The sequence below is a fragment of the Drosophila subobscura genome, chromosome O, assembly GCF_008121235.1.
Source record: "Drosophila subobscura isolate 14011-0131.10 chromosome O, UCBerk_Dsub_1.0, whole genome shotgun sequence".
In the NCBI taxonomy this organism is placed as follows: Eukaryota; Metazoa; Arthropoda; class Insecta; order Diptera; family Drosophilidae; genus Drosophila; species Drosophila subobscura.
Window position 1 is genome coordinate 7,643,856 of NC_048533.1, and position 18,007 is coordinate 7,661,862.

Below are 18,007 nucleotides of genomic sequence, written 5' to 3' on the forward strand. Positions count from 1 at the left end.
GGGCAGGGGCACATGGCGTGTCCCGTTTCGATTGAAATTAGAGAAATCACAGCAGGGGGCTCCCAACTTAATCTCAATCCAATTAAGGGGTGGGGTACCGGGAGTACCATCCAATTAACTGCTTCAACAATTAAAATGGACAAAAGTCGCACTCACACTCTGCGCTGAAGCCGCACAAAAACACAGAGAGACAGACAGAGCGCGGGTTGAAAGTAGATAGAGTGAGGAGGGGCAGCTGCAACAAAAGGAGCAACCAGCAACAGTTGACGCCATTCTCTAAGCTGACAATGCAGTTTTCGCATCAGAGCATCCCTCCAAAAAGAGGCGGAGTGGGAGTGTCAAGCTTTGTCACTTGCAACCAAACACCCCATTGCCCCCTGTCTGTCGGTAGAGCTCCTTTTTGTGCCAGCCTTGCAACATTTTGCCATTCTCCATTTGCAGTTGCAGTTGCAATTTCAGTTGTCGTCGTCGTGCCCCTGCCCGTGGCCCCCGTGCCATAAAATTCTAGACCTGTGAAGCATTTTCCTGCACAGGCTGCAATTTACATAAGTGCTTTGTGTGTGTGTGCGTGTGTGTGCGTGTGTGTGGCATGTTGTTTTGTCATTCACTTTTCGTCCCTTCTTATGTAAAGGGTGTAATGCCATGATTCCCCTTCCACGACCCCAAACAATGTGTTGCCTCACAATAAAACCTGAAAAGAAACTAGCGAAAAATATGTAAAGTCCCATGGCAAGAGCTAACGGTAAATAGATTCAATAACGGTAGAAATTTCAACTGAAAATAAAAAAACGCACTTCCAAGAAAATGCAGCTGAAAATAATAGAAGAAAATTCCAAGAAAAAGCTAAATAAAAATAAATGGAAAATACACGCACAAGTGGCTTGGTGGTTAAATGTTCTCTCCGATGCTGCAAAGCGGATCACAAAGTTTTATTCACTCAAATGTCTGTCAAAAGTTGACTAGCAGTTAAAAGAGCAAGTCATTGTATTGATGTTCAAGTTGAGCAGCCAGAAACTTCAACTTTTATGGCTGCCATCCTGTATGTTGAGACTGGCCATCAAATATGATATTTCCAATGGGAATGCTCTCTGCTATGACACTTTTAAAGCTGACTCTTAAATCGGGCAGCTATTAAAACCCAGCTTATGTCTATCAAATGCTGCACCGAGTGTTTGTGTATCTCTGCGTCTGTTTACTCCATAACTAAGGACAAACAGCAGCTACGCTGCCCTTGGATATCGATCTAATAAAGCTGCACATACATACGCTTGTGTACTATAGTTTGCATAACACATAAAGGACTAAAAGGAATAAAGGGAGTGTCAGTCCGAGTATTCCCAATGGGTTGTTGCATTTAAATCGTGGCGAAAGCCCCTCCTTATTTCCCTATTTGATATGCACAGCGCACACACAAATGGGGGGGTAAGCCCCTGCATCACATGGCAATTATCATTTGCATTTGCATTCATAATTTGAGTCCTTCAATGGATAGGAAAAAGCCAATCAGAATAGAGAAATGCAGTAATAATTAATTCTCGACTTGCTTTTTTGTGCTGGCCTTGTTTACACCCCTTTGGATTTATGATGGAGATGTCTGGAGAATTGAGGCCACTCTCTCTCTCTCCATGCAGGGGAAAAACTCAATTTGTTTTACTCTTTTTCTTGGTCTCGACCTCCGGGTATTGGTCTGGCATTGCGGGCTGTCGTATTTCTTTTTTATTTCGCAGCGAGTGTTCGTTTGCCGCAGCATTTGCCCCCTCTTAAAGTTTTATAATTAAAACTTTTCACTCTCTGGCAAAAACAAAATAAAAATCACTAGAGAGAAGACAAAAAATAAAACCCGAACATGAAAGCAGCAAAGTCAATTTTTAAGAGAAAACATGCGTGGAAAATTATGAACTTGGATGGAAATTTATGATTTTCATTGGCAAAGTTGCAGACATACGGCAGAAGGAAAAGTAATTCCATGGAAATTCGAGTAATGCCAGAGAATTCTGTCTTTAAGGCTCCATTCCATCCCATGGAAGCGAATGCCCAACCACTTATCGGGTTGCTCTGCCACTAAGTTATGCACGGCCCCAAATGGGTATCCATGGACCCATAAATAAAACCGCAAAACCCGGGGAAAACTGTTGCCGCCTGACAGGCCAAGCAAAATTGCGTAAAAGCCTTCCCTTTCCAACAGTCCGAGACGAAGGCATAAATCACTATAAAAATATGGAAGGGGAAGCGACTAACTGTACTTGGAGGCTGGCCAATTGGAGACTTGCTAATGATAAGCAGCTCATGTAAAGCGATAGTCAATTGTCAGAATTAAAGTACGAGTATATGGCACCGTACTGCCTTCGCTGTGCATCGCGTTTGATTCCTAATGGGGGCGCGTGTTGCCCACATGGCGTATGGTTGATGTGCTGCTTTAATCTCTTGACCCAATTCGCCTTAATTTAATTTCCCACAACAATTAAGTGCAGTCCTCTGAAATTTAATGGTTTTTTGCAACAATTTAATTCGATTTGCGCATCCAGCCTTTTCGTTCCGCTCCTTGCCACATGAGCGAGCACTTGCCGCGAGCACGCGGCAGAGAGAGTGCCGCCTGCCTGCCCAGCGAGTGTGTCCCACAACTCCTGTGGCCTTGCCTTGTCATATAATGAACCATAATGCATATACGTATGTAGATATTCGTATCGATAAAGCGGCATTAACAAAGAGCCATAAGATGGAAAAATCCTTTGCTTGTCATTGTGTGAATTTTATTTCATTTCCGTTTTCTGTACGCGTGTTGTGCATCATCATCATCATCATCATCATCAGCCCTACCAATATATGGAGATGGGGGTGGTGGCATGTTCTTCTTTTGCTTCTTTTTTTGCTGGATGCCACCACATTCAATATTGCACTATGTGCATTGAATATCCGAGCAAAGAGAACCTGCAAAAATAAGCAGAAAACACTGTACACAGTCCTTCCCCCAATCGATTGGGTAGTGTGTGGGTACATGTGTAGGGGCGTGGTTTAAGCCTCACGACTTAAGGGGCTTAATGCGTCTCAATGCGAGCATTTGGTCCTGCAAAAAAAAAAGGAAAAAGTAAAGTCGTATTTTGCTACTTTAGGCAGTGTTAAGTGGACTGTCTGAAAAAGTCAAGTTTTATTAAAGTTCCATCTGCCTAACTGAATGGTGGAAAAATTCACGTACTAGTTTTAAAGTAGAGTAATTAAGGAAGAGGGATATCCAGTGCTGCTCCAGATCCGTGGGTTGTAAATCGAGGATCCATCTGAGTTATCTGAAGCATCTGAAGTAGAAGAAAATCGTATTTAATATTCTTCCTAGTGTCAAATAAAATTATTTCCAAACTACCTTTAATATCTAAAGAACGCGACCCAAATATTTCCCATATTTCCACAATGGTTTGTGGTTTATAAAACATAAAGAAAATTAAATCTGAACAACTATTAAAAAAAAAAAACTTATTTATGCGATTTTGCCTATTATTTTTTAGAAAAAGAAAGATATTTTCAAGCCTTTGCGATGGTAGCGCTGGAAGGGAGGGGGATAGGTGCGAATGAGTATTGGAGGATCTGCAGCTATAGATCTATATACTAACCACATAGTAACCAATGGGATGACGGCACAGGGGGCAATTTTTGGTGGGACACTCGAAGTAAACGCGGCGCAGGCAGCGACGGCAGAACGAATGCTGGCATTTTGTATACACCTGATGGCGCTTCTTGCTCAGGCAGACGACACACACTTCTTTTTTCGCCGACATCTTTTCTTTTACTTGTAAATGTTTTGGTTGCTTGTTGGCACCGTTTATCCTTATTCGTTATGACGATAGTAGAACTGTGAATGAAGTATACTTTGAAGTATATTCGAAAGGCATCTTTAATGACATCTCCAGCCGGAATTGGAGCATAGTCGAGTGTGTCACGTATACTATGGGCCTGTCAGTGAGATTTATATTTATGACAGTGTGAAAAAATTACTCAATAAATCGCGCTTGACTGTCTACGCCCAATGGGAGTGGAAACTCATATATGTACATGAAAATCTCTTGCTCTGTACCCTGTATTATATTTTCTTTTTATATAAGTTCAAGTATATTTTGTAGGTACATGCATCTGGGTCTCTGTGTGTGTGCTTGTGCTTGTGGCTGACATGTTGAGGCGTCTGCTTATTGTTTGACATAATACATTAGAGATTTTTATCAGGCCCTCAGCTAGAGGCACCAACAGACGACACAGCCACCACACACATGCATTGAATATTGTCAAATTAGGGCAAAGATTGATTGTCATTTTGTCAGTCAGTCACTCAATCAAGGACCTCCCACTAATGCTCTTTTTTCTTTGTGTTTCTCCCTTTCTCTTTCGCTATAGCGGATGGCTGGGAAGTGCCAAGGGTTGGCTGGGAAACGCCTCGATACCATCGATGCCAGCCATGCCGGCGATGCCATCGATGCCGTCGATGCCAGCCATGCCAGCGATGCCGTCGATACCATCGATCCCGGGACTACGAAAGACCGGCGGTGCCGACGGGGCCGAGGGCGCTGAGGGTGCCCTCGAGGGTGGTGTTGCCGCAGCCGGATCCGGAGCTGTGAGTGGTGCCGAGGATGACGACAAGTCGAGGTATATTAGGTATGGGTGCCAGCTTAACAATGACGGAATTAAATACTCAGCAGAGCCGCAGAAACCAAACTAAAAACAAAATAACAAAAAAAATATAATGAAAATGAGAGTCGCGTTTGTATTTTAGTTCCTTGGTCCGTACCTTGGTTAACCTCCGGTTAAGCCTTCCCCCCACCCCAGCCCGTCCTCAAGTTTTTTAAGCCTTTTGTTCAAGTTTTTCCATTTTGCCTTTTCCTTTGTTTGAAGTCTTTGACTGAAAGTTTTCCACCTCCGCCCGAAAAGAATATGAGAAGACCCACAGCAGAAGCTGGAAGTTTTCTTTTGGTTTTGCCCCCAACCATTAGTTTTGCCTCAAACCAACCAAATCAGTTGAGATGCCTCCCTCCTGCCACACTCAAGTTTACTTAAATACTAACCAAAAGCCACTCTTGAACTGTATACTAACTAACTATTTACTACTCTTGCCTATAACCATATCCAATGAGAATATATGTACCTGCTCTCTCGATCATTTAGTTTGCAGATACTACTCGTATTGTTGCGCATTTTTCACTCTTAACCAAAATATATTTACAATTATAATTGCATATTTAGTTAAAGCCACACACTTTCTATACTTCTGCTGGTTCAAAAGTCACCTTTAAATAACTTTTTGTACAAATCAAAATACTTACTACTCGCTCTCTCGCTCTCTCTCTCTCACTCTGTCTCTCTATTAAACCCCTACTCGTATCTATCCCCATACAATACCACAATGAATCTCCTTTAAACGTTTTTGTATGTACAATAAACAAGTGCAAAACCTAATGAAAACTATTGGCTAAAGGCAGTTAGCAAAATTATGTTCCTTTACACAAATGTTGGGAGAAGGAGTGCAAGTATCTGGTTATGAATTAAATATATTTAAATTGTTTATTTTATTATAACGAGTTTGAAGGGGGTTTTATTCAAAATATCTTGAATAACAGAACAAAATTAAAATATCTTCCTTCCTTGTTATTTATGAGGCTCCATAGTTCATGGATTTTCTAATTATAATATACAAAACATAATCAGATACTTGACCTATTTGATACCAATTCACACTTAAAGGTAAGTTTAGCAACCAACTCGTAAACGAACACAATTTTGTGGAATTAAAAACTCGCGAGTTACCATTGAATCATTTCATTCAGATCAGATCTGTAGTATCTCAACACATAACACATGAACCCATACAACATATCTACATAATGCCAGTCCCATCTCTCTTTTCCAATTTAATTTCAAACCATTTCATTTCGTTTGATTTATGTGTGCGTGTGTGTGCGTGTGTGTGCGTGTGTGTGCGTGTGTGTGCGTGTGTGTGCGAGTGTGTGCGATGCTTTCAAAGTAGAAAGGCAAAAGGATAATATGTAACTATCATTTCTCGACTTTTGATAATTGCCCAAAGTATCAGATTCCATCATTATTGAGCGGCCCATCGAAACCAGGTCAAGGAGAACCAACCAACCAATCAAAACCAAACCAAACCAAACCAAAACCAAAACCGAAACCCACAAAATATACAATCTGGAACAAATGTCCTATGGCTACCCATCAGTACCGTACAGTAGATAAGAAAAAAACCCCTCAAAGCTCAAGCCTAATTGTTGTTGGTAGTTGTTTATCATTGTCATTATTCCGATCATAATCCGTATCATTATCATTGTGCCTCCTACTATTTTGAGTGCTTGAGTGCTCTCATTTCGCTGTGTTGTTGTGTAGCTCTCTCTCTCTCTCTCTCCATCCGTATCCTTTATATCCTCTGTGTATCATTTTTGTGTACCTCTACCTGTACCCCTTTTATCATTTATTCTATGTTCTCTTCGGGCTTGTTTCTGTGTAGCCGCTAAATGCTCTTGCGCCAACTCTGTGGGCCACTCTCAACCTCTATGTCCTTCTCCCTGACCCCCCCTTCTCTCACTCTCTCTATATCTACCTTCTCTGTGCTCGCTCTGCACTTGAATGTCTCTCTAAAATGGAAAATGATGATGCTGCTGCTAGTTAGACGTTGCATGCCTCCTGTTACGAGTAGTGTGCTCCGTCATGGGCTCTAAAACTATCTCTATTTTTCAATATCTATGTTTTATTATCATATTTTCATGTTCCACCTTCATTTGTCTATCTTTTAGCATTTGTATCATTTATTTTGGCATCCTTCATGACATTTTGCATTCACAAATCAGAAAAGAATCAAGAAAATACATTTCATCTGAATAAATCTGTGTCTACATAAAAACAAAAACGTGTAAATAAACATCAACGTTATAGATGTAGGAAGCCTATTTTAGCATTTTCCGATAGCCTGAAATATTTTATGTCGATTATCCCGCTGCTTACGAATGATTCTACATAAGAATGATTGTGATTCTTATCTTAATCCAATTGGGAATCGTAGAGAGAAAGATAAACATAAGTACTTCAGTAGTTTTCTTAGCCATTAGACTGCAGAAGTCTCTCTATAAGTTCCCTTAATTCATTTAAAATCTCAGATTAAGCTGCTTAGAAATGATTGGAATTACAACTTCCGCAGTTCCATCAGTAGACTTCGCGGATTAGCTTTAAACTTATTAAAGATCTCATTCAAAGAATAATCTTTGAGCAAAGAGCCAACAGAAAATAAATATATTTAGTTCCGATAGAAATATAACCCATTCCAAGAGAGACAGAACCCCAAGCCCAAGATTAATATTTTTCCTAAAAGCATGTTTTTCTTCTCTATATCTTACAAATCTGTACCCCTATTTGCATCTAATAATTTTCTTACAACTTACTTTTACTAAATCTAGCATTTCGATTTTTTTGTTTGATCAATTTTGTTCAGAAGTCTTAAGTTTTGTAGTTACAAACTCGTTAGCTGCCTGCCTGCCTGCCTGCCTGCATGAGCTGCGTATATCTAGAAATATTCCAATATTCCTATATGACACCACAACCATGACTTTCGCATATGTATTGAAAAATTAAACTTATATATAAATTTTCACCCTCTTTTTCTCCCCCAAACAAACACGAACAAAAAATTGTATAATTACAGTGCCACAGAGGGCGCCGACTCGCATCCAGCATCGGGCGGTGGCACGCCCACTGGCGATGAGGGTCAAATTGGACAGGGTAAGGGCGATGAAGTCAAAAGTACGTGTCACACTTTGATTGGTAACAAAAAAAAAACAACAACAACAACAAAATTCTACTAAATGTCGAATCAATGTCGAATGAAATGAGAAAGATATAATCGAAAGCGAAATTCGTGTGCCGAAATTGCCAATTCAAAAAGTTAATGATAGAAAAGCGGTGACAGGTTACTAATTCAAGAGTTATTTTTGTAGCATAAAATAATCCCTAGTTCAACTTTGAACCCTCAGCACCCCAATATCGTTATTTTTTTCGAACCGAAGTACAAAACCCTTAAACGAAACGTTTACTTTGTAGTCTAGTTTAGTTAGTTGCAACCCCCATTTAGTTGAAGATACTACTTGATATCTGATGAACCTTGAGCTAATCTTCGATCTGCTTTGAATCATTTTAAATCCCGTTCCAATAGTTACCACAAAAGTAACACAGCAGGCCAAACACTTTGGCTCCTTCTTGTCATCGGCCATCAGCAAGGCCGGCAGCAAAATCAAGGAAACAGTCAAGGATAATGTGAGTATGCCCTAGATCCATTTCATATTTCGTTTATATTATTAATCATTTAATACTCTCTTTACAGACCATTCTTGATTCATTCAACAAAGAGCAGGAGGCCTTCGCCAAGGGCCAGGGCGGTGCTGGTAATGGTGCTGCCCCCTGGATTGGACATGCCAATGAAGCCAAGATCAAGGAGGAAATATTGGGTCTCGCCCAGGATCGTCGCAACTTTGTGCGCGCCCCGCCCGCTGGCGTGGACTTTGAGTTTAGCTATGACACCGCCTATCCCACGGCCATAGCCATTATGGCCGAGGACAAGGCGCTCGAAACGATGCGATTCGAGTTGGTGCCCAAGATGTGAGCAACATAACCCAAACCAAACACGAATTCTCTACTAATTTTGTATATTTACTTCTTCGAAACAGCATCACTGAGGAGAACTTCTGGCGGAATTATTTCTACCGCGTCTCACTGATCATCCAGGCCGCTGAGCTGGGAACTCTGGGCGCCGATGGTGTGGGTCAGGCCTCCAGCGGTGAAGATGGTAAGTCAGCTCCAGCTCCTTCTTCCCTCCTTCTGCGGGTGGAGAATATATCTTCATCGAAAGGATATAATCAGGATCAAAACAGGATACAACAGACTCTCTATCCACCTCTCTCGCTCTCTCTCTATCTATGAATCTCTCGCTCACAAAACACACACTCGTTACTCGTTACTCGCGCGCTCTCCTCTATCTCTAACTCTATCTCACTATCTATCTTGTATCTCTATCTGTATCTGTATCTATCTACCCACCCACCTCTCTATCTTCTATCTAAGTATAAGTCTTTCAGTTGTTTTTTTAGTTCACCTTAGCCACACGCGCCTGTTTCGTTTATGATTTGTCTCTTAGTCCTTTTTCACAATCGCTAGCTATCCAAAAAGTTTTCCGTTCTCTATAAAACTCTCTTCTTCTTTATCTCTTCGAGTCTCCCAAAAACTACTATCGTAACTTCTTGGCTAGCGTCTGTACTACACCGCCTCCAAAGTATGCTCAAATTTTTTTGTTTTGATCCTTATGGTTTGTAATCGTCCCTCCACCACCCGCATTAGGCTTGTGTCGTCAGCGATTCGAGTTCTTTTCGGTTCTATCTAGCACTTTTTCCCATACGCTCATCCTTTCAGTCGCGATCCTCTCGAATCTCAGCCGCCCAGCGCCTCACCTCAACTCGATTTCCTTTCTATTATTTAATTATATTTTAACTTTTTATTTAATTTTTATTTTATAATTTTCAAACACGAAATTACACGAAAATAAAACGAAATTGTTAAACTCAACCTCTGTTAAACGATCAGCCAAAGAAGTGGCACCAAAAACTGAAAACCAAACCAAGACTGTCGCCAGCCCCGTGAAGGGCGAGGCTCCATTGAGCACCAAGGCAATTGCCGAGCAGCCCAAGGCCGTGATAGAGCCTGATGCCAAAGAGGCTGACCAAACCAAGGCCGGCAAGGGCATAAAACAGAAAATCTCTGAATCGGAATTCGTTTCCGATGACTTTCAGACCACAACCGATTCAGATTTGGCTGAGATCCAAGATGGTATGCGAAAATTGGGCATTGATAGCATGACCCAGCAAGTCCTAGCCCCAAACGATGGTAAGATTTCTTAAGTTTCTTGTTTTCTTATATGTTTATTATTCATATTTTCTTTTTAATTGTGAAGATTTTTAATTTCTGCCTGAGTTCATTCGGTTTGAAGACTAACATTTATTGTACATGCATTTGCCCCATGGAAATTGCTCGAAAACAAATTTCATTGGTTTCCTGGACAACACAAATAACATTCATTCATACACATAAGAACACATTTATAGACCAGGAATAACTCTATTTGTAGATACTCGAAAGCTTAGCCAAAGTTTTAGCTGGGCTTCAGCCGTCTACTTTTCATCTAGAATTTAGTGGCAAGACTTCCTTCATGGCCATTTTCCACACACACTAACACACAACAAATGTCTCTTGTCGAAATTCATTTCATGCTCTGTTTTGCAAAACACAAAACCAATGACCAAGACAAAACAAAACAAAAAATGCTGAACAAATGGTGAAACAAAAACATAAAACAAACAAACAAACAAAAAATGTGTGTACAAATCAAGTGTAAAAACCAAACAATTCTCTTTTTTCTCCTCTGCTCTGTTTCTTTCTTTTGTGTAAATTACATTTTGTGTGAAAATCGTTTGTTACTTATCATAAAAGCTCTGGCATTTAATTACTAAACAAAGAAAAAAGCTAAACAATCTATCAATTGAATGTAACACTAAACCAAGTAAACCAATTCCCATAAACAAATATAGAATTAAAGCCACTAAAGGATAACAGATACAAAAGTATTAAATAAATTCAATACACACACGTATACCGTAACGTACTATATACGACATATATATAAAACAAAAGTATACCCTGGATAAATAAAACCAACTTTCGTTTGCCATTTATTACAAATGATATGAAATATGATTTGATATCGAGATGATAGTCGAGAAAACAGTCAAAGAAACAGTCTAAAGCCACTAAACAAATTTCGAACAAGTTGAGTATGACCAAACCGATCAAGAAATTCTTATATACCACATATATCCTATTGATACTCTCTCTCTCTCTCTATCTCTCTTTGCAATTTCGTGCTCCTTTTTATTCAATTTGCAATTCAATTTCATTTATGATAATTCGCTAGTTCTTTCAGTTATTTTCCCCGAGCCCCAATGTTTCTGTTTTGCCTTTTACTTTCTCACACATTTCTCCACATTTATTATAACTGGAAAAATATCCCCCAAAGCCGCGACACAAACGACAACCTTTCCCCCTAGCAAATACACAAAATTTTCAAACAAAAAATACTCGTAATTTATTATCCAAAAAATAATCTGATTAATCTGTATGCGAAACAATTTTAACAAAAACATTTACTTTTCTTCATGTATTTCTTAATTTGTTGACGAATCATCTTGCAGAAGATTGAATGGATTAAAAACAAAAACCAAAACAAACAAAAACCTAAACCTAAATTCAAAAAAATGCAAGAAACAAAAAACCAACTAACAAAATAAACTGAAACCAAATTATACAACAAAAAGAAAAAAGAATACTGCAAAATTGCCCAAAAGAAAAAGCAAAAAATTGTTAAGCGAACAAAAAAGAAAACCAAAAAACGAAAGAAATTACTACAAAACAAACAAAATTATATACATACATACATATAAAGCTATTCACTTGACAACAAAAAGACAATTTAATTTAAACCCAAACAAAAAAGAAGGCATTATTTATACATATATAAACCGAAGAAAGAAACCTCAAAAATGTTACTTAAAAAGCGAAAACCAAAAAAAAAGAAAAGAAACCGATACAAAATTTTGTGTGGTAAGTTAGAAATTGTTGGTTAAACAAACATCCAAAAACAAAACACAAAAAAAACCTACACATTAAATTGCAACAAGACTTTAGTTGTGACCAATTTTTCTGTTCCATTGTTGGTTTTTCAATTGCGTAAATTATTATTATCTGTTCGGCAATGCTAGATGTATATATTGTAGTTATCCCAAAAATAGTTGAAATTTTTAATAATCATTTCCCACTACGCTCTCTGTCTGTGTGTCTATATCGTTGTTGTGTGTCTTCTGTTAGTTACAGTTTTATTTATATTGCATTTTTATATGACGCAAACCTTGCAACAGGTACTCTGATTTCTAGAAAATATTAGAAAACATTAGAAAATAAAGAAAATGTAATAGAAATTCGATAAAGCCATGTGCTGTGTGTCCGCCAAAAAATCAGTGAAATAATTTAAATATCTGCTTACAAATACCATAAAACCGTTTCGTTGATAAATCTGCAAGGGAATCTATATCTTCTTACCTTTCTTTCATGATTTATATTATATTATTATATTATTATAGCCTTAATTGGGGTTGAAGAAAGAAACCTTTTTCAAAAACGTAACGCTTCGAAAACTTGAAATTCAAATGCTTTTTATACTGCACAAAACAAAAATCGATTAAAGATTAAATTGAAATTACACTTTACAACTTAACCAATTTGATGTCTAAGTGTACATTTATTTTAAAACCAACTCATCACACAAAATCAATGAGAAATAAAAAGAATATCTTTCTTTCTTCCCCACAAAATGAATACCAGGGGAAGCTCTAAGCTCACAACTCTAAGTGTCGTGTCTCTTTCTTGACCCCAAAACCGCAAACCTTCTCTCTCTATCTCTATCTTTACATATGGCATTTTCAGTTTTGTTGTATTTGGAAAAAATATAAATATTTTTGTTGCCAGCTTATAGAAAATCGTTCATATTGGCCAAGCTTTCTGTTACTTTTGAACTAATTATTATCTGTAAATACTTGTAAAATATTCAGTTTGCTTGCTTTTTATGCGTAAATGCTGTAAATACACACCAAAGTATAATTATTATGGTAATTATTTATGTTAATTGATGGAGTGTGAAACCCAAAAAGAAAACAATTGGTGTTCGGGGACTGCAAGCAAGTCATGGATGAGGTGGATGAAGTGGAATCCAACACCCACAAATGGTTGGGCGCACGCTATTCGTTAATTACTGCTCGAAAATACTCGTATATACATTGTGTACAGCCTAATTACAAACATTAATTGGACTCCAATTCTGATGATTGACTAAGTGAAAATATAAATAAATTTCCCACTATTTGTAGACGGCTATTATTCAGTCACGGTGCGCATACCCAAACGTATTACAGTCTGTGAAAATCTATGTCTTAGTTATAGGCTGGCCGACTAGAAGGTAAACCCAAAACCGATGAAATGAACTTCAACTGAGAATCAATAAAACCATGTACTTGCTTGGGACGGTCACTAAAAACCACAATTCAATTGCTTGCCTAGACACTTTTGATAATAAACTAAATATATATTCTATATGTGAACCATGTATGCTATGTGTACCCTTTATATACCCCATATATTTAACCCTATATGCAATACTCAACCCATCTAAGCCACACAAATTCTAATGATTGACCCTTTATTCGTTATTTGTTAGAGGAACAATGGGAAAAGGATCTGGAAGCTGAACTCAAAGACTATGAGGTGGTGGACGAAGGCGGCACTGGCGGAGGAGGCAGAAAACCGAGGAAACAGCAAGGCAATGCCGGCGATGAGGAGGACGAGGACGAACCGACAATATCAAACTTGCGCACACGCTCGACCAACAACGACTGGGAGGAGTACGCCGACTTAATTGAGGATACCGATGATTTAAAGTAATTAAGAGCTTATATCGTAGTTTCTTCTAAGTTGGCTCTAAGTTTATAACTATCTTTAACTTATCTTTCTTTTCCATTCCTTTCTAACCCCTTGTTTACTCTTTGATTGAAATACCCATTTGATTGTTAAACCCCCCCACAAATATTAAAATACGAAAACCTAAACCAACCCAATACCAACTGCAACCACAACAGAACTTTGAAGTGCCTAAAGCGCACGATGTTGGGCTATCCATGAGACGAGGCCTACCCAGTAGCGCTCTTCTAGTGCCCGTCTGGGGCTTGCCTCCGGGTGGCCTACTGGAAAAGTTGGTTCAGATATGTTGGGCCCCGCCCCCTCAAGCAGATACGTTTTATTCAGTTCACGTTCAGACATGATATAAGACACTAAAACCAAAAGAAAAGCGATTTTATTCAACCTTAACGTTTTAGCCGCTACAAAAAGCAAAAATCCAAAACCGATTCGATTCCGGTACAACAAAATAAATGCATATATACAATACATACGTACATATGTATGTATTTAAGTCTCTTTACTATATTATCTTTTCTTTGGTTGACTCGCGGCAGAGCAAAGTACGGGGAAGAGTCGTCGGTATTACTTGCCAATTGTTCAGCACACGAAAAAGTCGAGGGAGATCTGGCAGTCAGTAACAGTAACCCTAAACCCCTATCAATAAGTGCATACATACTACTACATAGAAAACACTCGAGAAAACTGGTTAAAGCTATAGATGCAGGAATCGTATTTGAATATAGAAACAAAAAAGCCGTAAAAGAAAACGAAAACGAATGATAAAAAACAAAGCTTCAAAGGGAAACATTTTGTTATTTATATTTATAAATAAATTATATATAAATATATATACATATATATATATATATACAGAAGATAAATTAATGCATTTGAATTTAATGTGTAAAAAATTATTATAATAATATAAAGATATAGATATATGAGATATATATATGTATGCTCTATATAAATATGTAAAGATACGAGAGACACACAAATTAAAACGTTGACAAATTTGAGTTGTTCTTTTCTTGAATAAAATAAAATAACAAAAACTTAGCATTCCATTAATTGAGAGCAGGAAATAAGAGCAACCGAGTGTATTATTTCGCCCTCAAATAGTTTATATTTAAACGGAAAATATAGAAATCCTCATTGATCGATGCTTAACGAAATAACGAATGAAATGAAATGAAAAGAAAATTAAATACCTACATATTTGTTTCAGCTCAATTTAAGGCGCGCCAACAAGTTATCTCCCCTCATTTAAAAATCCCCCACAAAAATATCTCACCTTTTGCTGTTCCACTAACGAGACACTAACGATACTTCCTTGAAAAGAAACTATAAAAACAAAATGCCAAAACAATAATTAATTCTGAATTGGACTAACAACTAACAAACGCAATTAACAAATTACAAATAAAACAAGTGAAAGTAATCGCAATTATAAACAATAAGCAGTTCAAAACCCTTGAAACAACATATATATTTATATATATTTCACTAGACAAATTTTTATGCATAAACTAAAACAAAAACACAAGACAAATTCTATATTATCAATGTTTTTGCTCTAAATGTCTAACTAATTGTTAACAACAAAAAAAACCAAACAAAAAACATTATTTTCTGCAGAATGAAACGTTAAATGAAAATGCTATAAATATGTAATTATTTGTTAGCAAATGAAATGGCAAAAATATATCTTAACAAATAAAAGTGTGGAAGAGAAGAGGAGCGAAGAAGAGTACGGAGTACGTAAAAGTTATGGCATTAAACTGTATATTGTACATTTACTTTTAAAACTCAAATGCAAATGAAAATGAAAGTATTTACAAGACACCACATGGATTATAATGATAAACGAAAAACATATTTTAAACTTTACATTTACTTTGTGCGTTTTTAAACATGTTGGCGACACAATGACAGGCGAATTAGTGCATAAACTAAACTAATAACTAAATAATATTAACAATTAAAGACAAATAATGTAATAATGTTGACAGCATATGTATTTTACAAGGCAGAACAGCCGAGAACAGCCCTGAACCCCAGAACCCAATCCAAACCAGAACCGAATCCCAAAAGAACATACATACCGACTTCAGCATACATATATCAAATCTCCCAAGCATCACACATATTTTATTGTCTACTATAAAACAAAACCCAACCCTGAAAAATGCAAAACAAATTAAATAAAGTTGTATGAGCGAACGTTTGTTGAGCAGCGGCATTCCATAATTATAGCATTTCAAAAAGGAAATAAAATAAAATATATGTATATGTACTAATTAAAGTATATCACCTACGAAACCAGAATGTATAATTTAGTTGTTTAATAATTGATAATGATATTTCGAGACCCAGGTGGGGGGGGGCCGGACCGAAGCGAGAAGCGCTCCTTAAACCGCCATTGAACATTCTCAAATCGATGTAGATCCAGAGAAATTAAGTGGAGTTTTCCTGAAATACTAGGCGCACACACACACCGCAAACAAAATCCACTAAAAACAAACAAAACTAATATGACAAATTGTTTTGTGTAAAGACCGAACAGATAAGGGCGCCGGCAGGCAACACCACATACGAGTATATACATAATAACTATATATGAGAACAATTTAATGAGATTAAAATAAACTAAAGTAATAAAGGGAAAGTGTATAACTATTAAAACTAACAAACAAAGAGTCCCATTGTTTCATTTGTTTCATTCATGGTGCATTTAATATACAAAAAGTTTTCAATTCAATACATAAATAGACGAAGACTAGACACTAAACGGGTTAAAATTTAACAAGTTTCTCGAATAATTTAACATATTGCATTTTGGCTTAAAATCTGAAATAAATTTTCTACTTAATCGGTTCGATCTGAGTGTGGGGCTTCCAGGTTGCTTAACTCTAGTAACACAATTGCAATTTGAATCTCTTCCACCTAAAATATTACACTAAATACAAGACATTCCACCATTCCACTTGTGCTATCGACTGGAGGATCATTGCCAGCGCCGTCTCTCGCTACGCTCGTAGGTGATGCTCTTGAAGCGGGAACTTCCTTCTAGCGGCTGCTTGGGGGCTGGCGGCTGACCACGGTTTATGATGTCCTTCCATATCATGGTTAGCAATATGAAAAAGGCACCCACAATCTTGTTCAAAAACTCTAGGATTCGGAACAGAATGGGCGTGAGGGTGTGTGTTAGCCGGCTTAGCTCGAAGAGGAATCTTACGGAAAAGATTCCCAAGAACCGCAAGGCTGCAATTGCTCCGCCCCCTATTGAGAAGAGAAGCAGACCCAGGAAGCGTATGGTGCCCATGATGTTGTGTTTGTTCACATCGTTGGCCATAAAATCGTAGGTGGTCTGCTTGATGCCTTCACCCCACTGCCGCAGCACGTCCAAGAAGTCGGACAATCCCACTTGAGGGGACTGATCGGTCACCTCGCTCTCTGCGGCCACACTCTCGCTTGCTGATTTTATGGCATTGCTTGCCGTGCTCCTGTTAATAGAGATGGATCTTCTTGGCGTCGCCTGGGACTCTGGTTCAACGGGTCGAACAGTTTTAAGCTTTAGCAGCACTTCCTGGTCCCGAAATCGCAGGGTTTTTATGCTAAACCAATATTCACCGAAGGCCAAGTCATCCATCTCCGCCCAAATACAAGTCTCTAGCTGGCCATGATGTGGTGTGTGCTTGTAGTTTCCCAGGCTACCATTTGATATGCCCACCCACATATTGGGCACAAATCGCTGGTAGAACATCTGCAGTTGGCCTGCACTGGTGAGCAGGAGTTTCTCCAGCTCCCGTTCGCTGCGTTGTAGGGCAATAACATCTCGATAATCCCCGATCTGCTCCACGAAACAGCGTCCCAGGTAGTAGCCGCGAAAAAGTCTCGACTTGAAAATTTGTTTGGTGAGCGATTGCATTGCCAGTTCCTCCGGTGGCATCATACGGGTAGACGACCTCGGCACCATTGTTGTATCCATTTCGCACTCTATTACAAATTCACAGTAATTATTGCACTGCCGAAACACCATTATTAGATTGACCTTACCTTACCTATAATTGTCTGGTGATTGTCGATGGACTTTGCTGCACTCCACTTTCGCCGCTTAGTCAGCAATGAGATTTGTTATTGTTTAACTATCAAAATAGACCAAATATGGGCAAAAAGCACTCAAACCCGATGCGAGCAAAACGCAAGTAGAGCTCCACTATTATGTGTTGGATCCGTGAAAAAGGCGCGCATTATTTTTCACGTATTATAATATTAACTATATACAATTATGCTAAAAATGCAAAATTTTAAACAATACATAGAGATAATAAGATTACAGCTGGTGTGTCGATAGTCGATAGGCAGTGCGTTTCAGGGCTGTCACATCAAACATGGCAAACTGTGATAGTTTTTCCTACAG

General features: G+C 38.2%; 3 protein-coding genes across 25 annotated transcripts in view; 1 reads left to right on the forward strand and 2 right to left on the reverse strand.

The window, feature by feature from the left end:
• The window catches only part of LOC117895980 (synapse-associated protein of 47 kDa), a 30,883-nt gene extending 16,512 nt beyond the window's left edge, over positions 1-14,371 (forward strand). For 4 of the 21 annotated variants that reach the window (XM_034803943.1, XM_034803942.1, XM_034803944.1 and 1 more), the window contains 8 exons: positions 4,378-4,635; positions 7,682-7,779; positions 8,189-8,289; positions 8,357-8,631; positions 8,700-8,818; positions 9,610-9,909; positions 13,346-13,565; positions 13,764-14,371. In XM_034803943.1, coding sequence (XP_034659834.1) covers positions 4,378-4,635; positions 7,682-7,779; positions 8,189-8,289; positions 8,357-8,631; positions 8,700-8,818; positions 9,610-9,909; positions 13,346-13,565; positions 13,764-13,806 — 1,414 coding nt within the window. In that variant the 3' untranslated portion in view covers positions 13,807-14,371. Of the gene's footprint in view, positions 1-4,377; positions 4,636-7,681; positions 7,780-8,188; positions 8,290-8,356; positions 8,632-8,699; positions 8,819-9,609; positions 9,910-9,976; positions 10,331-10,512; positions 10,701-11,270; positions 11,304-12,998; positions 13,166-13,345 lie in introns of those variants that run through there. The other 17 variants (XM_034803947.1, XM_034803951.1, XM_034803948.1 and 14 more) reach the window with 13 other exon arrangements.
• On the reverse strand, positions 3,383-3,825 carry LOC117895988 (tripartite motif-containing protein 40). The gene is made up of 2 exons (XM_034803973.1): positions 3,603-3,825; positions 3,383-3,535 (listed from the first exon to the last, which is right to left on the reverse strand). Exons 1-2 carry the CDS (start codon positions 3,765-3,767, stop codon positions 3,494-3,496), a joined length of 207 nt encoding a protein of 68 aa, XP_034659864.1. The 5' UTR covers positions 3,768-3,825; the 3' UTR covers positions 3,383-3,493.
• Positions 14,372-16,297: 1,926 nt separating the features above from the next.
• On the reverse strand, positions 16,298-17,944 carry LOC117895985. Of its 3 annotated transcripts, none has more exons than XM_034803970.1 (2): positions 17,639-17,944; positions 16,298-17,583 (listed from the first exon to the last, which is right to left on the reverse strand). In XM_034803970.1, the coding sequence occupies exon 2, from the start codon at positions 17,573-17,575 to the stop codon at positions 16,592-16,594; it is 984 nt and encodes a 327-aa protein (XP_034659861.1). In that variant the 5' UTR covers positions 17,576-17,583; positions 17,639-17,944; the 3' UTR covers positions 16,298-16,591. The 3 variants fall into 3 exon arrangements, with proteins under 3 accessions (XP_034659861.1, XP_034659860.1, XP_034659859.1); XM_034803969.1 differs by having other exon boundaries at positions 17,649-17,943; XM_034803968.1 differs by having other exon boundaries at positions 17,644-17,943.
• Between the last annotated feature and the right edge of the window lie 63 nt (positions 17,945-18,007).

Excerpts from the sequence above, each read along its gene's own strand:
- LOC117895988 (XM_034803973.1), bottom strand. The coding sequence starts at position 3,767 with ATGTCGGCGAAAAAAGAAGTGTGTGTCGTCTGCCTGAGCAAGAAGCGC. Across the intron at positions 3,536-3,602 it reads ATCCCATTGGTTACTATGTG|CGCTACCATCGCAAAGGCTT; the intron begins GTTAGTATATAG and ends CCTCCCTTCCAG.
- LOC117895985 (XM_034803970.1), bottom strand. The coding sequence starts at position 17,575 with ATGGATACAACAATGGTGCCGAGGTCGTCTACCCGTATGATGCCACCG.